Raw genomic sequence first — 24,094 nt, forward strand, 5'->3', positions numbered from 1 at the left:
TTCGGAACATATACCCTGGAGATATCGAGGATGGAAACTGCCATGCATGCAAATTTCTTTTGTTCAGTTGATGAAAATGGAAGTTTGAGGCTAAAAGAAAACCATCCTTATTATTTTCAAATTCAGGGCCAGATGGCTGTTACAAATAAAAAGTGGTGCGATTTTGAAGGATATTTCAATCCAAAGAATAAGGTTTGATGAAAAAAGGTGGGATGAAATGCTAATAAAACTTGAAAGCTTTTACATGACAGCTGTAATTCCAGAGATATTTTCCGGACATGTGTACCATGGACTTCCTCTCTTCTGAAATATTTCTGAAACCTCAGATCAAGAATGCCATCACTGTATATGGTATCTATTTCAAATTCAACTGAAATATTGTAAATACAAATTTCATAAATTGCAGGGAGAAATAGCAACATTGAGTGTACATAAACATAATTTGCTGAAAGTGCAAACAAGAAAACAAACTATAGAACTATTTCATGTAGCATTACGCTTTTAATGAACTGAAATGCTTGTGATAAGTGTGATCTTCTTAAAAGATGACAACATTCAACTGACAGATATCATAAATGTTTAAAACCAAAAAAGCCTTAAAGGAAATATTTGTTCTATTTATGGTTTCAAATTCATGCACTGCAGAAATAAGTGGCCATTACAAATTAGGATTAGCAAAGGTAAGTGTTGTCTTTATACATAGCTTTCAAGAAATATATCATCCTCACATTCATGTGGATATAATGGTGGTAAAAGGGCTGTCAACGCATGACAGATCTTCCAGATTTTGTTACCAGAATTTGATACTGTAATAGGCATGATACCTTGTAAAATTCTAAAACTTTTAACCGTTTCCATATGTTTCTCTACATGAATCCTTAGTTTTGCAATTCTTCTTGTCTTTTGAATCTTTCCAATGACAACTGCTGTCCTTTTCTTTTCAAAGGAGGAATAATTAGATGAATTCCCCTTGGGGTTGTCAAATCAGAGTAAGCCAGATTCTATAATGATTTGTCTGTCACTGACTACCCCAGACCACAGATCAGAAGCGAAACTGATAACACCATTTGGAGTAATACCAACCAAACCTGTGTAAGTAATATGGCTCTAGTAGTGGCTGTACATTTGTGACTGTTCTGATACAGAATATGGTTTCTCAGTAAAAATCTTGGTGCAGTCAATCACATCTCTGGTTTGGGGGTACAGTTCCTTAAATCCTCTTGGCATTGTTGCATCAATTATATTTCTACTTGGCCATGCTACTAAAAATGACAAATTGTCATGCAACATATCTATCCACTTGTTGATGACTCTGGCACATGCTGATTTTGAAGCGGTTTGCTAGGTCGACAATTAAACGTCCTAGGCAAAGGCATGTGAGTACCATAAAAAACTGGCCAATAAGAGTCATTGATTGCGGCCTACCAACTTTAGATTGAGGATATTCTTGTGTAGCTTGGTCACTTTTTTTAACTGTGTCAGTCTCAGTTGTCAGTGTTAGACTATTTTGAGCAGAAAAGATTTCCAAAGTCTCAGTAGTCTGCACTAAAGTGGTAATAAGTTGAACTTCATCTGTCTGGGTTGCTGTCAGTCTGTGTGAAGAAATAGACTCTGCTACTACAGGTCCACAGTAGTCATGAAACATGAGGGACATCTCATCAAGGGCTCTGTTTGAAAAGTAAACGTTTTCATTGGTACAACTGGAAACTAACAGTGACAAATATCATAATATAACTGTGCAATTTTACACAAGTTATCAATTTACAATTTCACCATAAAATAGCTTAAAATATTGTACTTTCTAGTGGCAGGTGCACTAGTATTTTGCTATTTAAAAATAATATCGAACAAACCTATTATTCTGATGGACTGAAGCTTGGGCGCACTCTTCTACAGCTGCACAGTCGTGGATGATTCTGGGACCACCATTTCCAATCCTGGTGCCGACTCCAACCACTCTGTCTACAAGAAAAAAATCATATTTTTATCAGTTATTTGCTATATTTCATGCACTTGATGTAAGATATTCAGTAGATCATAACATGAGTAGCAAATCAATTTCAAATTCGGACGTGATAACATAAAAATAACTTCGAACACCCTACAAGCAGAGTTCTCTCCCTTCAACAGAAACTTTGGTTTAAAATACCATTTTAATTCAGCAGTCAGCATGGCCGTTGTGTACAAACGTATAGACCAGTAAATTGAACAAAATGTTCCTGATATTGAGATTAAAAGTTCTATCACTCAACTGTTTATTAACATTTATTGCAGGCTACATATTTTAACGGCCTATTTGGATGTGATAACTTACTTAAGAATTGTTGAATGTCTTGCTGGGAAACAAAGACGGCACCATACTGTCTGTGGATGGTCCGTTCAGGCCGTCAAAATGATCGGAGCACACACTTGTGTATCTAGATGGTGCGAAATCTTTCCTCACCAGTCCCAACCCATGCCTACCTCAAACCAGGGATGCTCTACAACATAGGCTCCCTGCACAAACGTACCTCAGAGGGCAAGCAGTGCAAGGAAATCTTCCGCGAACTTGCTTCGTTCCCCCTATAGTTTCTACACACGCACCAGTAATGTCGGATGTAGGCACGTCAAATAACGTCACTGTACTGATCGGAAGTGGTTCCTTCACGATTGGGGAAGATAATTACATTGAGATAACTCTGAATTACTAGAGTTTTCGGAAAGTCGAAAAGGCCTGATAAGCCGTGCCTCATACTTCGCATCTTCACCGATAGTAACTTGGCGGATCACGTGACAGCTGTCAAAGCGTTAACATGGCGGCAGCTACAGTGATTGTTGCGGTTGTGGCAGTTATATTCGTAACAATATGGTTTTTACAATCATCACGCAATCGGAAACTTGTAAATAAAGTGCCCGGCCCCACTGCCTTACCTCTGATCGGCAATGCTCACCAGCTGTCACCATCGGGCGCAGGTAAGTGACGAATTAAAGAGAGTCAGTGTGTACGGAATGACCAGGTCAGTGCAGGTGCCGAAGATCTTTAGACCTGGTCAACGCGGTTGGTCTTAAGCATGTCATTCCAAAATTGCGAGCAGTTATGGTACGACTTGAATGACCAGTTTCGATGCTTGTCATTCCTACTGAGTGATACAGTACACTGTGTTGTTGAAGCAAACAATCAGTGAAGCAATTGTCACTTAAAATTTAGGCTTCTTAAAGACATATCAAAATCCAAATATCTAACTTGTGCACAGGTGACTTTCTTGAACCCCAACAATAATACACAACCAAGTACACATACATAGGATTATTTTTTTTAGAAGGACCAGATTGTTAGGTCCATCTGATTTTGTCCACTGTAGATCTAAAGACTTTTTTAAAAAAGAAAAAAAAGTTTTAAGTTTTAATCAAATATTGATGACTGAACAGTGTGTTCTATTCTTCTTAGAAGAGTAGCATGTGGCAAATGGCATGATAATGTCACAGGAATATGGTAACTGAGCGGAAAATGTATTTATTACTCACCCATTGAAGATATCAACAATATCATTACACATTGTGTAATAACATCATGTGATGCTGGACGTATGGCATCATAATGTTTTACATTTATGACATCACAATGCTAATATATGTGTCCCAATGTTATTAGTGCTTACATGATTCAGGGGAGTCAACATGTACAGTGTAGGCATTTTTTATCAATTTTTGTGATGTCAGTAATAAACAGAATACTTAACTCATTTTCATGAAATACCATTCTAAAACTGCTTATGAAAGATTTTGAGTCACTTTAACATGCATGATCATTAACTTGTGTTAAGGATTTGGTATTACACAGAGGGTTGTTTAGTATCCTTTATATCTTGATTTACCTAATATTACACTGTTAATACAGTTATTGATGTTTCAGACATCATATGTTTTTGGATGTCAGTGCTATAACAAGGTGTGTGAAGTCATGAATGATGGCTTGTGTTACTTAAGGATAAAGTTATCCTAAAGTTAGTCATCTCGTTTTAATATTTTTCATAATATTACAACGAATGTATCTAAGTGTCCAAAACTCTTTCAGGAGAAGATTTAAGATAGGAAGTCCAGGTAATATTATTTATATGTATACATATTGTACAAGTTACATTCCATTCATGTGATGGTATTGCACTGCATCATGCCATATATAATTACACTAGATACCTGTTACGCATAAATTGTTTGATCAGCATTCTTGGAATTGGTGAGTCAAAAATGAAGCATGGAAAACAACTTCTAGTTTATTGTGTGACAATTTAGCTTGATAACAGGGTAAGAATCTACACTGAAATGTCACTCTCTGCAAGTTGTAATCCAAAGGTTCATATTCGACACACTGTACTGTTTTTATCAGTTGGGTCAGAAAGTAGGACAGGCCTGAGGCTACTTTGATAACACACACTCACACAGGCATACAAACTTTGCCCGGCATGTATGTGTTGTGTTGCAATTGGCCCATGATAAATCTTGTCTATAGATTTTGTGGATTTTGACTAATCTAGGTCAAATTTTTGGGGAATCGTTTTGTCTGGTGTTTAGGTCACCATGAAATGGATGAATGTTTATTAATAATTGATGACAGTGCCAAGATGTCATTAAAAATAACACCAAGGCTGCTGACTTAGAATTTCTTGATGTTGTGTGGGTGAGCAGTTTAAGTAATATCACCACAGTCATTAACTGCCTGAATTGTGATCTAAGTAGCTTGAAATACAAATAGAATTCCAAATGCAACAAATTCAATTATCTAGCTTCATGTAAGAATGTGGAGTTTTGATTGGTCCACGTGACTCTGATAAAATACCATGTACATCCATCACGATCAGCCATCGGGAGTATACGACTTTTATACTCCCGCTGCGAAAGTCATATCACCCCGCTACGCCTCGGTGACGACGCCAAGTGAGAAAAGTGTGCATCGACAAGCCTTTAGTAACGTGCGGTGCATTGAGGTCAAATGATCAGCTGTTGTCAACATGGCAGCAAGTCAATACGATGCGTTTTGTTTTGATTTAGTGAAAGCATTCAGCTAGATAAATGCGTTATCACATCGTGTCAAGGGAAATACAGGGTTTTATCAGTCCCCCATAAGGTTGTATTCCCCAAGGTGGAGCTGGAGGTTCGGGGAGCTGTAACTGGAGGCTCGGGGAATACAACCTTACGAGGGACTGATAAAACCCCATATTTCCCTCGACACGATGTGATAACTTATAATGTGCTAGGTCAGAGACAAGAACTATACAGGTCCCATGTTAGCCCAATCCTTTGAATGTTTATGGGCAGTAAAAGTAAGATATTTTACACATTACCAAGGCACTGGAGGCAAGCTATTTTAGGGATGACAACTTTGTAATAGAAAAACTAAGTTGTTGTTCATAAAATATCCATCTTCTACAGTCAAGGGGGTTAACATTAGGGCTCTGACGTGTACTTGGGTACTTGGGGATCAGTCGGGTAAAGGACTCAAGTCCAACTGAATGGACTTGATTACTCACAAGGCAGATAACTCTAAACATCTCATGCAATCAAGAAGGATGAAACTGAGAAAAAGTCCAATGTCAGGATGCATTTTTGATCCCTGAAATTCTGTCTTTGTGGTGTTTTACCCACAAATAAGCACTGTAGACAGAAAAAAAAAACAGCTTAGTAAGCAACACTGGGGCACTGTGATAATTTTATGATCAAAAGTCGCAAACCTGTTGACAGAAAATGGTATGAAGGTGTTACGCAAAAAGAAATACTTATGTGCATTAAGATATGAGACCACCTTGTTAAAGGGGAGGGTTTCAGGGCTTTCTATGAAGTAGTTTGGGTAATTGTTGGGTAAGTCATTTGGTTGTGCCTATGCCACAGTGCCTCTAAAGATCCAGGTGCATGTGTAATTGTGGCAGTTCTGTAATGCTAGAAAGGGAAATTCACATTCTTAGTGCAAAACGGGGAATATGGTATTAGGCTCCATATGTCAGTCTGGACATACGAATTGGAACTGGCACTTAGGTTCATCACAGGATGAGAAAGGTCCCAGTTAGGTTTGGTGACCTAGACCTTCGTTTCAAGATCACAAGGGGACTAGAATGTTTTACCCTTGTCAGCGAGATATCTCAAGAACCGTTCACTGGATTTTCTTCATATTGAAGACCAAATTTTATCTAAGAAGGGTGCAGGCCCAGTTCATTTTGGTGATGTCCACTTAATGTTCAAGGTCATGGCAACTCTAAAGATTTCATCATGTTAACTGGCATGTTAAGATTGTCAGCAAGATTTCTCAAGAAACATTCATTGGGCTTTCTTCATATTTGACCCACGCTTCATCTAGGGAAAGTGCAAGGCCCTGTTGATTTTGGTGACCTTCATATAAGTTTCAAAGTCGCAAAGACCCTTTGAAGATTTCAGCATATTAAACTGCTTGTTAAGACTGTCAGTAAGATATCTCAAGAACGGTTTGCTGGATTTTCTTCATAGACTTTCAAGACTTCCCTTGAATGTTTTTCAATAAGCAGTTTCTTTATTACTATTTTTGCTTATTTTATTCACTAACAGGATTAACACACAGTAGCAACAACTTATTAATTGGTATTTTTTGTAAAACTGCTTACTTCATCAGTTTTCAAAAGATAGATGTCCACTCATGAACTTTCGCTCGTAAATTTACCCATACTGGTATTTTATCTTCCCTCAAAAATGTTCATCATAGCTTTTGTAGGTCACAAAAATTGTGACTGAGAACCAGTCAACTCGCATACGAATAAGCATAACGTTACTGCTTTCGATGTTTGTCATTTCCCATGACAATGCAATGTCTGTTAGTACAAGGAGACCTAATATAGTTCCATATGGCCAATATAGCCAAAGACAGTAATGGAGGGAGGAATTAACAATACGAAAGAGCACTGCTGCTACATGGAAAGGGATATTGCTACATAAGCCAGGTAGTATGTACTTGCTACTTGCTAAAAATGTTAATTTCGAACACAAAGACTTTCATGTGCGTATTTGTGTGTTTGAACAACAACAGAGAAAGGTATTAAGAGAGGTTGACTGGTCATGTTTTTGTTGACATTTAACTTTGATAATTTGTGGCAGGGTATTATGTCACCTTAGTGACAATGCTTGTTAGTGTTTCCCTCAAGCTACTATATATTTCATGATTGGAAGTACTAAAGTTGAACAGTTACAGTATGATTATAATACTGACTGCTACAAAGTATACTTGTAAATATAATCTTGTGCCTTCAGTGTTGACAGTTGGTTATGTCTGTAAGTATGTTCACAAGGATATTTTTGTGTTAGATTTTTACAGTCAGCTGCTACAGTTTGCGGAGACATACAAGGAAGCTGGGATGTTCCGTATATGGCTGGGAGTGACGCCGGTGATAGCTCTCTACAAGGCAGAACTGTCTGAGGTCAGTGCTTCAGTCATACAAGCTGGTTTACTACATTCACTGTTGATGAGAGAACAATGTTATACACAGGATCTCATTTGTGGATACAGAGGAAATACATTTTGGGGGTGATACTGTCTGCTAAATTGTCTGCTATGTAATAAGAATAAAACCAGTTGTTATGTGTGACCTGGCTGACCTATTGCCATCATATCATTGGCCATATTGTAACCCATTCTCTCACTAGCTGACTGACTAGTGCACACCAACTCCCTCTTAGAGCTGGGTTAGGGGGAGAGATTGTTTGCCATTTGTTTTTCACTGGTCATGTTTCTTTTTTACTTATCTACTCACCTGCTGACTGACTCACATACTGACTCCTTCTGGATGTGGAGGTGACTGTTTTCTCCCTGGTCACATTTTCATCTATCCATTCACCTGCTTACTGACTCACATACTGACTCCTTCTGGATGTGGAGGTGGCTATTTTCTCCCTGGTCACATTTTCATTAATCCATTCACCTGCTGACTGACTCACATACTGACTCCTTCTGGATGTGGAGGTGGCTATTTTCTCCCTGGTCACATTTTCATCTATCCATTCACCTGCTGACTGACTCACATACCGACTCCTTCTGGGTGTGGAGGTGGCTGTTTTCTCCCTGGTCACATTTTCATCAATCCATTCACCTGCTGACTGACTCACATACTGACTCCTTCTGGATGTGGAGGTGGCTATTTTCTCCCTGGTCACATTTTCATCTATCCATTCACCTGCTGAATGACTCACATACTGACTCCTTCTGGGTGTGGAGATGGCTGTTTTCTCCCTGGTCACATTTTCATCTATCCATTCACCTGCTGACTGACTCACATACTGACTCCTTCTGGATGTGGAGGTGGCTGTTTTCTCCCTGGTCACATTTTCATCTATCCATTCACCTGCTGACTGACTCACATACTGACTCCTTCTGGATGTGGAGGTGGCTGTTTTCTCCCTGGTCACATTTTCATCTATCCATTCACCTGCTGACTGACTCACATACTGACTCCTTCTGGATGTGGAGGTGGCTGTTTTCTCCCTGGTCACATTTTCATCAATCCATTCACCTGCTGACTGACTCACATACTGACTCCTTCTGGATGTGGAGGTGACTGTTTTCTCCCTGGTCACATTTTCATCTATCCATTCACCTGCTGACTGACTTACGTACTGACTCCTTCTGGGTGTGGAGATGGCTGTTTTCTCCCTGGTCACATTTTCATCTATCCACTCACCTGCTGACTGACTCACATACTGACTCCTTCTGGATGTGGAGGTGGCTGTTTTCTCCCTAGTCCCACTTTGACCCATCTCCTGACTGGCCCACACTCACTCCCTTCACTATGTTGTAGGTGATACTCAACAGTACCAAGCACATAGACAAGGCATTCATGTACCGCTTCCTCCATCCCTGGCTGGGGACTGGACTTCTCACTAGGTAGGTTGCTCACTAGGTAGGATGACAAATGTAATAATTTGCATTCATAGGTCCTTAAGATGCATTTAAAATGATCAGTTATGATTTTCTTGTTCCAGTTTCTCAGAAATTATTCTTGGTACTAGGATATATTACACTCCATTTACCTTTATATAACTTTTACTGTCGGTCCTCTCAGTCTCTTTACCTTCTTTTCCTTTCCCTTCTCAGTGTTCGTCTCCTTCTCTCCCTCTCTCCCTTTCCTTTCTCTCTTCCTGCCCTTCCCCTTTCTCCCTTTCCCTTCTTTTCCTCTCTTTCCCTTCTCTTTTCCTCTCCCTTTCCCTTTTCTCTTCCTTCATGTCACATTCTCCTGTTCCTTTCTTTCGTCTTTCCTCTCCTTGTCCTTCTCTCTTCCTCCCTCCCCTTCTCTATTTCCCTTCTCTCATCCTCCCTCTCCCTTTCCCGTCTCTCTTCCTGTCCCACCCCTTTCTCACTTTCAGTTCTTTCTTCCTCTCTCTCCCTCTTTAGCTTACCCTTCTCTGTTCCTCCTCCTTCCCTGCCCCTTCCTTTTCTCTCTTCCTCTCTCCCTTTTCCCTTCTCTCTTCCTCTCCCTCTCCTTTTCCTTCTTTCCTCCTTCCCTCTCTCCCTTTCCTACCTCTCTTCCCTCTCCTATCCTTTCTTCCTCCCTCCCTCTCCCCCTTCCATTCTCTTCTCCTCCCCCTCTCTCTCTCTCCCTTTCCCTTCTTCCTCCTCTCCCTCTATCCCCTTGAGTTCTCTTTTCCTCCCTCTCCCCTCTCTGCCTTTCTCTTCTCTCTTCCTCCCTCTCCCTTTCCCTTCTCTCTTCCTCTCCCTTTCCCTTCTCTCTTCCTCCCTCTCCCTCTCCCTTCTCTCTTCCTCTCTCCCTTTCCTTTTCCTCCCTCTCCCATTTCTCTTTTTCTCCCTCTTCTCTGTCTTCTTTCTTCCACCCTCTCTACCCTGTGCAATTCTGTTCTCTTTTCCTCCCTCTCTCTCACTTTCCCGTCTCTCTTCCCCTCTCCCTTTCCCTCTCTTCCTCCCTCACCCTCTCTTCCCCTTTCCCTTCTCTCTTCCACTTCTCTCTTCCTCTCTCCCTTTCCCTCTCTTCCTCCCTCACCCTCTCTTTCCCTTTCCCTTCTCTCTTCCTCCCTCTCCCTTTCCCTTGCACTTCTCTCTTCCAATCTCTCCCTCTCCCTTCCCCACTTCCTCCCTCCCCCTCTTCCTTCTCTCTTCCTCCTTCTCTCCCTTCTTCCTCCCTCTCCCTCTCTCCCTTTCTGTTCTGTCTTCCTCCCCTCTCTCTATCCCTTTTCCATTCTCTTTTCTTCCCTCCTCCCCTTTCCTTTCACATCCTTCTTCCTCCCCCCTCCCCTAGGGGGCACCTGAGGAAACTGATAAGGCTAAATGACTTTCTTGCAAGCATAGATCTTCAAAATACATATTTGTGCATCCTTTTAATCAAGGGTGCAAGATGTTCATGTACCAAGGTGAGCATTACCAATATAAGGTACATAGTTTGGGAAGAAGGGGATCTGTTGTGCCTTCTACCTAGACACAGGATTCAGGCTCATTAAGTAACAGAGAAACACAAACATCAGATGGACTTTACTCTGCAGCTAAACTATCTGAGGGGAAGAATTGAAGATCTGTACTAAGGTTAATGAGACCATTTCTGGATTATCAGAATCTAAAGATTTGTTGTCCATCACATCTGAAGAAATACATTGATAAGGGGAGTGTCAAGTGGAATATCTGCAGTGGACCTTATTTAGAAGTTCTGGTTTAAGAGATACATATATTCTAAGAGCCTTCACTGCGAGGTTAGGGACCTCATTTCAACACAGATGTCAGGACAATGGTCCAAAGAAGACAAGGCTCTTCACATCAACCAGCTAGCTCCCTATCTTGCTGGGTCCAACATCTCAAGAACAAGCAGAGAGTTCCATATTCCAGTTCTAACATCTGTTTTAGGAGCAGAACATACTGAATATTTATTTGTTAAGTCACAGGGCTTTAAGAAGAGGTTCAAGAAGTTCAAGAGGTTATTTATCATCCAGCACCAAAGTGTTTAAAACGTTATGAGAGTTGTACATTTCAGAGCCTACTAAACAGTTACTAGTGACTAGGATTCCATGTTCTTTACTGTGTAATTCAGGTCATGAGTGGTGCAATTCAGTTTACAGTGTTCAGTGGAAGCTGTCTAAACCGGCACTCACTGGGACTGAAGGAATAATCTGGTTTAGATAATGTGCTGGATTGAAGAACTGATGATAAATGTACAATCCTCAGATGAGTCTGAGATTTTATGCCAGTGCTTACAACTGGCCAGATTGGATAGATACCAGTTTTGACAGCTTTCCCAGTATTCTAAATACATGGAGCATCATAAAAGAAGCAAGAAACATAACCCATACAAGTTTTACATATCCTTAGAAATATTTATTATTTATTTCTTGGCTCCCAAAGAAGGTGGTACCCATTTCCATCAAGATTCAACAGTACATGATTTCAAATTAGTGTTAGTGTTAAATGACAAAGTGACAGTTTTCACATATAGATTGTTTTTATTACCATATGTTCATGAGTTGGATGGAAGCTGACTGACAGCATCTGATCTCAAACTATCAAGTACCACATTTCTGCCTATATATTTTCATATTTCTTTGTTCAACAGCTGACAATGAGTGTAAACGTGTCGGGAGTATTCTCTTACTGAAACTTTCACATGAAATATATATGTGGAGCAGCATCATTACGTAAAGTTGTTTACGTAATAATTTGTCCTATACAGTTTGTATGTGTGAGTTATGAACTGTGTGTAGTTTGAAGACTGAGGTAGTTTTTACTTGTTGCAGCACAGGGAGGAAATGGCATGAGAGACGAAAGATGCTCACACCAACGTTTCACTTCAAGATCCTGACAGATTTTGTCTTGGTGTTCAATGAGCAGGCTCAAATACTGAAGGAAAAGTTAAGGTCCAAGGTTGGAAGCAAACCATTCAACATCTTCCCAGACATCACCCTGTGTGCTCTAGACATCATCTGTGGTGAGTGAACTATTGTCCTCCATGAGATACACATGGGAAGCTGTCAGCTTAACGTCAATAACTCATCATTCATTAACACAGCAATATTCCACCAAAGTCACAGTGACTGTAGGGGAATCAAGGTTTAATCACTTGAACCAGTGGCTGATACCATCTAATTAGCCTCTTAACATTAAGTGGTTGCTCATCTGAAAGTGAGTTGATTCCCAGCAGCCACCTTAATCACTTGGGTTTCAGTGACCACCATACTTGAAGGAACCCACTCATAAGAGGCGACTAATGGGTAATCGTATCCCAGTGATGCTCATGATGTTGACCACTGGATTGTTTGGACAAGACCCAGTTATTCACAGATCACTGTTATATAGGTGGAATATTCCTGAATGTGATGTGCTAAACAACAAACCAACCTAGCACATCTACTCCCACTGTTTGTCTGGCACATTGTGAGTAGGCTGCTGCGTTGTGTGTGCATGGTTACATAAGTAAATATACACGGATACTTTTCCTGATGATGTGTCCCTTCCCAGTTAATTGCATAATGTTGGATTCCAGAGACAGCCATGGGGAGGAACATCAATGCTCAGAGTAATAGTGACTCTGAATATGTCAGTGCAGTTTACAAGTGAGTATACACTGTGTGTGTCTAGCGTGTGTGAAGCTGGCTATTCATTGAGATATAATCTGTGTCAGTACTGGGTCAGGGTTGAAAGGTTGCTCTACCAGTTGTTTATGTTCTTGTACCAGCATCTTTCTCAGATGTAACACAAAGTGAGTATGTATGTGTGTTAGGAATATTCCAATGTAATCCCAGGTTCAACTTATACCTCCTCTGTTACTTTTTATGTCAGGATGAGCACAATATTACTGAAACGTATGAGGTCTCCATGGTACTGGCCAAGTGTCCTCTTCAACACCTTTGGTTCAGGCAGTGAACATGACCGGTGTCTCAGTATCCTGCACAGATTTACTCAGAAGGTAGGTGCCAGATCATAGCAGTATGTGGGGCATTGATAACAGTGACTGGCTGGTTTAGGGCTCTGATGAGAGTGACACTTTTATATATATTGTTATAATTCGCATTGCCACTGATGGACCTTACCACTATATATATGGAAAGGGATGTAACAATGTCAAAGCACCAAATTTGTTTCAGGATAAATTCAATGATGCTCACTGTATATGTCCCCTTAAGATTATACATGCATGTGACAAGCCAGTAGACTGGGGTTTAAAAATCCCATAGCCTGACGCTCAGGACAAGTCAGTTTTCATTTCAGGCAAACAAATAATGGTATCTTACTTGTCCATGGACTACTAGATAATTTCCACTTCTGGTTTCAAACTGCAAATAAACTTGGATTTCATTTCTGCTCATAATGTAGCTATTACATATCATAATAATAGTAATTCAGAGCTATGAAATTTATCACTCTTCGTTAAATAGTCCAGTAAACTTTAAGATCAAATATTGTGTCATAAAATCAGGGCAAGTGGAAAAGTAGCCAGGACAAGTTACTTTCTTGAAGTCACGTGTCCTGTGGCAAGTGGCTATTTACAATAAATTGAACCCCTGATAGATTTACCAACAAAATGACCTATGGATCACAAAAAAAGGAAGCTGTACATATCAGGTAGGTGATGCTGATTATGAAGCATTATTGGACATTTCAGCTGAAACATGTTTTTCATATGCATGTTTGAATATTTATTCATGATAACAAGATTGGTCAGTATCCTTTTAGTTTTGTAGACTTGTCAGCTTTTAAATGTATATGTGCTTTGTTATCAGGTGATCTCTGAGAAGAGGCAGGAGTTCTGTTGTAGGAAAGAGACTGAAGCAGTCGGTACGAAGGAGCAGGAGGAGGTTGTGGGCAGTAAGAAGCGCTTGGCATTCATGGACATGCTGCTGCACATGTCTAATGATGGCATCACTCTGTCTGATGATGACATCAGGGAAGAAGTCGACACTTTTATGTTTGAGGTGAACTGGTGTCACAGGCTTCTTTGCAACATTGCTAACAGTGACACACTGGTGAAGGACATTGTTAAGACATCAACGACAGTGACAGGCAGTGTAGGACATTGTTAAGACATTACGGACAGTGACAGGCTGATAAAGGACATTTGTGACAGTGACAGGCATATAAGGAAACATTGGTGACAGTGACAGGCATGTATAGGACAGACTGATATGTGGAGGATATGGACTGCATTTTGCAGTAAGAAAACATACACTACAAGTGTATGATGGTCCTAGTATCAGACATGGGACGTGGGCAGGTGTCAGTACTGACAAACATGCAGTGATCAGTGTTAGTGATGACAAAGGGGCCATAAGCAGGTGTCAGTAGTGTAGAAATGAGATATGACCAGGTGTCAGTGGTGACAGACGGGATATGACCAGGTGTCAGTGGTGACAGACGGGATATGACCAGGTGTCAGTGGTGACAGACGGGATATGACCAGGTGTCAGTGGTGACAGACGGGATATTATTTGTTACACAGTGTTTTAAGAGGGTGTGTGGGACTTTAAGACATTTGTAAATTCCATATTTGAGGAAATACAGAATTTAAAAGGGTTTTACAGTCCTGTACACCGTTTCAGAACACTGTGACAGATTTATTGCCCTTCACATCTTTGAATTTAGCTTATCTGTAAACAACACCATTTAACACTTGGCAGAAGGAAATGCAAACTGTTTCACCGTATTTCCTGAACAGTCATAAATGGAGATAACTCGGGATGGCTTAGGTTATGATAAGAAATTATCACATTTGAGATTTTAACAAGTGACAAGTGAAATATGGAAACATTATTTTTTCTGGGTACATTTATTGACTCAAACAAAAAAGAAATTATGACAGCAATTTTATTACTCTGTTTGTACTTATAATTGTATACTGTGTTTATTCTCATCAACTCTAAAATTTCGAAGCAGCCAGCTGTTTGGCAGCCACAATCCATCTAAGGTCAAGGTTGTTCGTACAACCCGTGTAGTGTGTCAGGTGACAGATTTGACGGTGTGTACTGTTTGTACGCCCTGGCAAATCTGCCTACATGGTTTCGTATGCTTTGGCTGTTAACCAATCAGAATTTTACAAATTTATCTTTAGGGTAATAAGAGAATGTGCCTTTGGTGACAGACAGGTTGGGCCATAGAGACGTGAATGGGGACTCAGAGTAAGCTAATGGTAAGTTTCATATTTCCAGGGCCATGACACAACTGCAGCAGCCATGAACTGGGCAGTGTTCCTTATCAGTTCAAACACACGGATACAACAGAAAGTACATGAGGAACTGGACTCAGTGTTCGGTAAGAATGCTTTGCAGATCACATATACTGCACTGGTAATCTGGTCATGCTAAAATAACACCGAAATATGTTCACACTTGGATTCTGATTTTTACCTGATATCCATATCAAAAGAATGTTTACAAAGTAATAAAACATTGCAGTGTCAAACCATGGGAGCTGAAACTGTAAGGCCATTTGTAGGACTAGCTTCCTCTTCTCAGAAACTAAAAGGCTCATAGAGATAATATTTTGTAAGGATAGCAACCTGTAAGTGGAATTCAGTGTTTATCATTGCCATAGATGTATCTTTTCTGTAATTTCTAAGACAATATCACTCTGTTAGTGATTGGCTGAATTGTAGATTATGTAATTTGTTTGATTTGGCTGAGAATTTGTGAATGTATTCCTTTCATGCATCCCTTTCATTCATTCACAAATCTGCAACCAGTGTTACATGAAATATTTATGGCATTCATTTCCATAGTTACACATATTTCAGATTGAACATGAAGTTATTCTTCAGCTTATCCTTTGCAATCATTGCATTTCAATTCATTTGCCATCCTTTTTCTGCCCGCAAAAAACACGCTAAATCATAGACATCGGCAGAGTGGAAACTGACAAGGAACTGTGTGAGCTCTATGAGTAGCTGTAGAAATCTGATGAATACAGATATTTGTCTACAGTTGAGACAGTCAAGAAGATTCAACATTCGCACACTGGTGTATACACAGTTGTGTACCTGTGTATCTGTATACCCATATACCGGTATATGGTCTCTGGTATACCACATAGACATGTACTCAAGTAGTATAGGGAATGACAGTTCTGGACCACTTTCAAGAAATGTCTCTACAAAGCCTTATTTAGTAAATAAGGCTTTGGTTGGGTCATTAGCTCTTGCTACTATTACCCCTACTACAAAAAAGTTGGCGGTAATTACTATGCCTACTTTGTGTTGGTAGGAGGTAACACTGTGCCGTACGGTACGATCAATAATTCTTCTCTTACAAACCCCCTACCCGGCCCATCCCTCAAGTAGTATAAGTTAGGTTCGTCGGCTTTCATATCCACTTTATCTATGTTGTAAGTTTTGACTGACCATATAGGATCGGTGGCCCGCTTACGGCTATCGCCCTCGTGTTCCCCAGGCTGGTATAGATACCTCACTAGGGCCCTATCTGGTATCTGTTTCTCCTTCCCACGCAATGGAGCGGCCGACTCTGCAACTATTGATTTTAGTTTGATAGCCTCTGCCGGTTTCTTACCGGTGAGACGGGTGACTTCATGGTTGATTGCTGACACCACCTTGGGTAACCTCGTGACCCATGCAGTCGATCGTTTTCCAGGGGTGACCATCTCCCTAGCATACTGATGGCCGAACAAGCGCTCAGCCAAAGTCCTATTAAATCTCTCAACTATGGCTTGGCTGCGATGGGCTCCGGCCGTGCCACGTCTGACCTTTGTATCGTGTTTGGCTAACAGTTGTGACACGGCACCCATGAACTCCCGTCCGGGGTCAACTTGCAGCTCTGTTGGCCACGTCAGCGGACTGCGTTTGTATATGCGTTCGAATCCTCTGGCTACCTGGGCCGAATCTTTCGTGGTCAAGGGTTCGGCTTCCTTGTAACGACTGGCTACGTCCACTACGGTTAAGGCATACTTGTACCTCTTGTCGTGGGGTAGGGACAGTAGGTCTGCCTGGTGAACGCTATTAGGTATGTTAATACCGAACCTCCTTCTAGGCACGTAGCGTGGTGCCGGCAAATAGATCTGCCACAGGGCTTGTTTTTCAAGCCACGCTTTGGCTTCCTCCGGGGGTACTCGCGCTATTTTAGCTAGCTTATCTACTGCGCTAGCTCCTTTCCAGTACCCACGCGGGCTGTAGTAAATAGCCTCAAATTTTTTCATGTCCATACGCGTATGTGTTTATCCCATCAATAGCTATCCAACGTTTCGTGTCCATAGGCGACAGGGACGTCTTGTTTATAGTCAGTCCGTATATCTTATGTCCATCACTTCTAAGTGTGTTCATTTTATGCCTAAAGGTGCGGGTCTTGAACAGGGCTTCCTTGAATCTGGCGTGTTTGATGTGTTGTTTCACCACATACTTCTTAACCCCCTTAGCCTTCCGGATCTCACTATTGTCGGCTTTCAGTATGGAGTACATCTTAGGTCTCAAACCTATATACTCGGCTATGGGCGTGCCAGCACACTCGTCCTTCATCTTACCTAGGACCTTTTTATTTACCGTACTGTGTATGGCATGGGTCTTTGGGTAGTCGCTGGTGTCGTATAAATCGAGGTGTTTTTTCATGTCCTCGTACACGTCCTCGGTTCGAATCTCCATCAGCAGGGAATCCGTGTCAGTGTACAGCACTTCACACCTGTCGCCGTACTGTTTCTTGAGCTCGTTGTAGTAAAAGTCGTACATCAGGTGTTTGGATAAATCGAGGATGCTCATCCCCACGTAAACAGGCCGGTTGAATTTTATGTGGTTTTTCTTCATGTGCAGGGCAACCAGGTTGTCTGTGAATATCTTACTACGGTTGAATGCCGGACTGGCTATCAATCTCCTGAGCTTGTCTTCCTCACTCGACCGAACCAGCTTCACGGTCACGCGTTTCCTCAGGTTCTCCATAGTCTTACCAAACACCGAGTTGTTCATGAGCTTGTAGAGATTTTTCTCAAAATCACTGGTGGCTTTTTTTCGTAGGTCTGTGTTCATTCTGATGTAGGGCTCCATCCATGGGCTCTGGTCGAACATGAGCACCCTGTGTATTTTGGTCAGCCTCATACCCAACGACAGGTACAGCTGTAGGTTGCGATAGTGAACGATGTACTTGGTCTTATTCATTAAGTTAGGCACGAGTTTTTCAACGTCTGTCACACGCCCACCTAACAAGTTATGTTGGTACTCAGACATCCAGTCTGGGTTAACCCTCATACGTTCGGGGGCCAGGGGGTAGCTGTTGTGCGATGTGTGTAATTCCTTGGTATACTCTAAGTCAACCTCGAGGATATAACCTTTGTTCGAATCTGGTGCAACCCCCATAACATCAACGTGGGGTACCCATTCGAATCCCCCTGTAGGTAGATACTGGCTCATGGCCCAGCCGTACAGGTTGTTTGCGTCGAGGTAGAGAATGTGATTGGTTGGTTTGTTAGGATCGTAACCTTTCACGTATTGATTATTTGCTTTTGCGTATCGTTTGGATGCCATGGAAATCCCACCTCGCAAGCCTTTCTCAATGAATAGGTGCATGTCGTAATCTGTGAGCAATTCCAAATTAACTCCGGTCTTTTTAAGCAAGGCGTCCCACGACAGACCTGGGCTGGTGTAATACCATGCGGGGTCGAGTTTATACTGCTTGAAACATGTCCGCCTAAACGTTTCAAACACGTCGGCTAACAACAGTACATCTGTCCTCAAGTACAGGTCGTGATAATCACCCAGGTTCTTACAACCCAGTTTATTCCATACGTTAGTCGCGTGCGAGTAATCATCTCGTGAGACGGACGCCTCATTCAGCTTGCTATAAAAGCAGTCAATAGGGGGTAGTCTGGTCTCGGTGAACCAGCCCAACTATCCATGTACTCATAGGGGTACACACCCTTCCTCATAAGCAGGGGTCTAGTCTCGGCGTCTGTGTATCGATCGGTGATAGGGAAGGTATTGTTGGCCTTGACCAGACTGTCGAGTGACGACAGGAGGAACTGAAACGAGTCAATGAACCTAAGTCCGTTTAAGCTGAAGGAGATGTATCTCTCCATGTTGTTGGGGATGCACGTTATATTACCATCGATTTTCGCGATGGCCTGCATGATCAAGTGTGAGTCGTACCCTCTCAAGTTGTGAAAGACAACGGGGATGTTTATTGTCTTAGGATTGATTTTAAGCTTGAGGTTGCACGCGTTGTGAGCGGCGCCTCTATACTTACCAGTTATGTGACAGTGATCTCTCACCGAATCACCGTTAAGTGGTGATTCACACACGTGACAGTTAGTGCTACTAGCGTGGGCTAGCCTGTCGACTCGGGTCAGACGCATGGGAGCGATTTTATACAATGCATTCCTAATAATTTTTTCTTCCTCCTGCAAACACTTTAGAAACCTTTCAGCCGCGTCAGGCCCCCTATACACTACCGGAGCTTTCGTTTCCCCGTCACAATGGACGACAATGTATCCAAACGAACAGGCTTTATGCTCTTGTGTCTTGTGGGTGAAGCTACCACTGGGGGCCTCGCCGGCGGCAGCCACTAAGGCTTCGAAGTCAGCGTATATGATATAAGGCACAGACATTTGATTCTTGTGGTTACTGAATTTTAGGATATTGTCACCTTCCTTAGGCATGTCGACTCGTATGGCCGTCTGCCCCACACCTTGACAATCATCCCGGTGGGATTCTAATAAATCAGCTCGGGTGAAGCCATGTAGGCATCGTACACAAAAGTGTTTTTCCCCATCGTGTTTCGACTGGTCGTGCAACAACCGGCTGAGATGTTTTATCCACGTGTAGTGATACTTTTCACCTCGTTGGATCATGAATATATTGATAACTTGGCGATCCTTCACCGGGCTGACCCTGTGTACTATTGTTGTGTTACCTTCGTGCCCAAAGACATTTATAGCCAGATTATTCTGTTTTTCTACTTTAGTGATCTGGGATATGGGGGTGGGTTCATCTATACCATCCCAGTTGAGCCCATCGTCTTGGGGATAGCTAGAAAGCCTATCTGAATGAGTGCCAGCTGGAAATAAGGCTGACCTGATAGCTAACCTCAGGCAATCGTTTCCTCTATTCTTAACGTTTACTGTGGCATGTTTATTCCTATAGTAGGGAGGCAAGGCTAGGTATGACCCGCCTCTGAACGGCACGTAGTTAGCTATGTCTAGATAGACATTATCGATTTTATCTACAGCCCACCCGGACCCCAAGTGTGTGTAGCGTTCTAGGTATTCTCGTATCTGCTGAAAACTGGTATCGATTGATGTATCAATGGTCTCTGTATGTGTGGCGACCTCTTGTTGACCTCGGAAGTAAGGCTGAACATACTCAGTGGTACTCCCAACCTGCTTATCGAGCGACATTTTCACTGTGATCTGAAACTTGATACTTCCTAGGTTATTTAGTTCCTGGTTGACCTTATCAGCTATCAGAGGCTTGATATCTGTAATGTCTATGTTTCTATCAACGTGCATGCGCCAACCTCTCAAATAGTTGCCTACAGCGCGCTCAGTGCGCACGAACTGTAGGTCAATAGCTCTATTCTGTCGTAATAATTCTACAAGCTGTGGTTTTCTCATACGGGAATACCCGCCTAAACCCAAATCGTGTGCCTCGGCTTTCAGTTGTTTTACAGTGGGAGGTTTTGCTACGGGGGCATGTGATAACAATGCGGTTAACCCGGCTCTCCCCAGGTTTGAATAACCCGTGTATCCAAGCTGTTTTGCTTGAGCTTTTAATTGTTTTACTGAAGGAGGGGCTTCTAAACCTAGTAATCTCAACAATGCTGACTGCCGCATTCGAGAATACCTGATCACACCTCTCTGTTTTGCGACCCGCTTGAGCTCGCTTACAGTAGACATCGTGTTTACACCTAAGAGAACCAATGTCTAATTGGTTCACAGTAAGGGGAGGTAACCCTTTCACACACTGGAGTCTATCTTGAGCAGTCGCCTACGTTCTTTTATGTAGCCTTTTTTATTCTCGTAGATGAGTTGATGTCTGACTACGTTCGCTCCGTGAGCTTTACATAGACAGTAGTGTCCTTTAACCCCGATACCACACACAGAACACGTGTAGTTAGGACTTCCCATATGGAAACAACAGAACCCCTGATTCCTGCATTTCCTACCACAGGCCTCGGTCTTCCCCATAAGTATGTATTCGCATCGGTATGGAGCGGGTCTCATGTTTACTTATATAGGTATTTTAATTTAATTGCTTCGCAACCAACGCAGTAGCTGCTATACCCAACACTATGAAGCCCAGTTCACGATTCATTTGTCCCTTGGATGGTGTGTAGTACTGAGCGAGTGTGGGTTTATTGAGCGGTTCCAATTGTTTACCAGTTAGTAGATAGTATTCTTTCATTGCTTCATCGACATCGTTGAATGTTTTAATGGCATGGTTTTCACGCTTGAGTTGTTCGTTAATAAAATCGATCCTCTGGAGGCGTTTTTTAACGTACTCGTCCTGTGCTCTTTGTAATTTCTCAGTAGCGAGATCGTGTCGCTTCCTTTCTTCCTGTATTTCAGCCGCGTGATCATCTCGTAGTTTCGAGAAGAGGAAATTACTCCCGGAAAATGCCAGGGCATTCACTAACGCCCCACCGACCATCATAGCTATCGTGGCCATCCCTATATTTATTTCATTATATTATCAGGTATTATTCCTTGTTTTACTAGGATGTCTTTTGTGGCCATCGCCATACCAAGGTTCATTATGAGCATACCCATATCCTGCAGGTTGAAATCTAGCTTGATAGTTGGTTGTTTAAGCACCATTTTAGTCAACCGAGCGTACCCTACGGCTAGACTGGCTACCACTGTGGCGTGGTATGCGTCGTTGACGAACGTTTTCCCCTCAGACATTATGTATATGATATAAAATATTAAAATTATAACATGATATGCGGGTCAATAGTGGGGGATATCCCCACACCCCCACTGTTGGGGGTTACCTCACTGTTGGGTGGTGGCTCACTGTGGGAGGGTACCCCCACGTATAACCATGTTATAACCACGGCAGCAGTTACGCCTACAGCCAACAACAGTCGGGTTGGGTTGGTCACTTTATGTTGGTTACACCACCGTTTTTTACCGGCAGCTACTCTCTTAGGATTCTTCTGCCTGGTTACTGTGGGGGTCACTTCCCTCACTGGGGTCACTGGTTCCTGTGAAGGGGTCTCCTCCACTGTTGGGGGTACCTCCACTGGTTCCTGTGCAGTATCCATCTATACTATTATTATTATTCTTTCTCTCAAATTGACAATGTTTTGCCGTGATAATCGCCGCCGTCACTGGAGCCAACAACATACCATATTTGTGGTACAGCCCGCAGCTGATAGAGCTCACGGCGTGTTCGATAAAAGGGTCTTTCTCGAGGTCCTCCCACAGGTAAAGTCGGCGCTCTGGTGGAATGGGAAGGAAGTGTGATACAATACCGGTGTATATCTGGGTCATAGCCGATCCTATTGTCTTTGTCATTTCTGCTCCGAGCCGGGACTCGTATCTAGCGTACAGCTTATCGATTTCTTCGGCTGACATTTTGTGAATTTTATCCGGAGTGTAGTCTCCAAAGTAATGTTTGGCTTTGCCGCCAACAGCCAACGCCACCAGTTTCTCTCGCTTGGGGGAATCCCCCACACCCCCAGTGGGGGAACCCTCCAACTGTTCGAGCAATTCCTCACACTCCATCTTATAATATAACAAGTAAGATTTAGTTTTAACTATATAATACCCGATGCAGACAAAACACAGAGAAATGAAGGTTAAGTTGCACACGACAAATACTTCAAATATCATAGCTATATGCTTAGCTTTGCTTAGCTTTAGCTTAGCTTTGCTTAGCTTTGCTTAGCTTTGCTTAGCATACTATATATGCTACTGGTTGGTCGGTCTTGAGCACGAGCTTAGCGTGTTTAGTTTCAGCGAGTTGTTTCTTCACCCGTTCCCGTTCAAATTTACTCATCACATCGTTCTCTCTCAAACACTCCTCGAACGAATCCCTGTCCTTGCAGTGAAATAAGGCCACCCATCGCGTCTGCTCCCTGAGGTCTTTCAACACCGAGTTGAACTTCTGCGTTAGCACCCAGACGCTGTGATTTGCATGCCGGCCGGAGAAGGCCAGGTACGATAGCATGTCTCTCTTTTTTGTTATCTCGCGATTAGCGCTGCAGTCGTCCAGTATGAACAGCGTCGGTTCCCCTTTAAATTTCTCGTGAAGAGCTTTCAACCAGTCCTGCAGACGTGTTCCAGGGTCGATTTTGTGTACGTCCGTGTCCGTCATCACCCAAGGTCGCGCGTACGTTTTATTCATGCTCAGAGTAGGGCACATGATAACGATGTTATCGAACACATCCTTGTAGTAACCCTCCAACATATCCAACACGAAAACGGTCTTCCCACAGCCAGTCTGCCCGCACACTATGGCGCAGTGTGGGTCAGTGGGCAGTGGGGGGTACCCCCCATCAGTAGATGGCTTGCACGAATCTCCCATTGTCTATATTAAGTTGCGCGTCCATAATAACGTACAGATATAATTTCAACTTACCAGCGGGTTGAGCCTTCTTAGTAATCTGGATGGTTATCCCTTCGCTGCCGTTATCTATACGGCGCCCGCTACCGTGCAGTTTATCATCATCCGTGGATCGCATGTCCAACCATAGGGCGTACTTGGTGGTCAGGTATTCACCGATCTGCACGGAGCCGAGGTCCAGGTCCTTTGTTATATAATGTGGGGTCCCCACTGGTAGCTTTTTTATCTCATCCCACTGCTGGTGTGGTCTCATACCATGACTGAACAGCTGGTTGGGCACGCCCTCGATGGTCACTTCCACCTTTTCAATCTCGGGGTTGAAAAACTTCTCGCTGTCCCTCCGGAATGGATCGTAATCCTCCACGGGGACGACCAGGATACCTTTCATCGATCGCGCCGGCACGTTCAGGTTGATATTCCACACAGTGTTGCTCTTATCTCGCACGACTGATCTATGCCTCAGTACGCGATCGTACAGGATAGCCATCTTCCCAGAGTACTGGCTTCGAACCTGCCTGGCCAGCTCCGGGCTAGTGACCATGTCGAACTCCAGAGAGATGTTGTCTATGGCATAACTAGCCTCATCACCGTTCGGCGTACGCACTACTTTGCTATAGTCG

General features: G+C 42.5%; 1 protein-coding gene and 1 long non-coding RNA gene across 2 annotated transcripts in view; one reads left to right on the forward strand and one right to left on the reverse strand.

Annotated features, from left to right (window-relative positions):
• Window positions 1-341: 341 nt before the first annotated feature.
• LOC137284102 (uncharacterized) lies at window positions 342-2,759 on the reverse strand. Its single transcript, XR_010956883.1, has 3 exons — window positions 2,315-2,759; window positions 1,854-1,962; window positions 342-1,667 (listed from the first exon to the last, which is right to left on the reverse strand). It is a non-coding gene; the product is annotated as an uncharacterized lncRNA (long non-coding RNA).
• LOC137284101 (cytochrome P450 4V2-like) overlaps window positions 2,514-24,094 on the forward strand; it is a 32,842-nt gene continuing 11,261 nt past the window's right edge. The window contains exons 1-8 of the mRNA XM_067815780.1: window positions 2,514-2,952; window positions 7,303-7,415; window positions 8,790-8,875; window positions 11,722-11,912; window positions 12,468-12,537; window positions 12,764-12,890; window positions 13,705-13,896; window positions 15,127-15,229. Coding sequence (XP_067671881.1) covers window positions 2,793-2,952; window positions 7,303-7,415; window positions 8,790-8,875; window positions 11,722-11,912; window positions 12,468-12,537; window positions 12,764-12,890; window positions 13,705-13,896; window positions 15,127-15,229 — 1,042 coding nt within the window. The 5' untranslated portion in view covers window positions 2,514-2,792. The remainder of the gene's footprint in view (window positions 2,953-7,302; window positions 7,416-8,789; window positions 8,876-11,721; window positions 11,913-12,467; window positions 12,538-12,763; window positions 12,891-13,704; window positions 13,897-15,126; window positions 15,230-24,094) is intronic.

Source organism: Haliotis asinina, chromosome 5 (genome assembly GCF_037392515.1).
Source record: "Haliotis asinina isolate JCU_RB_2024 chromosome 5, JCU_Hal_asi_v2, whole genome shotgun sequence".
Classification (NCBI taxonomy): Eukaryota; Metazoa; Mollusca; class Gastropoda; order Lepetellida; family Haliotidae; genus Haliotis; species Haliotis asinina.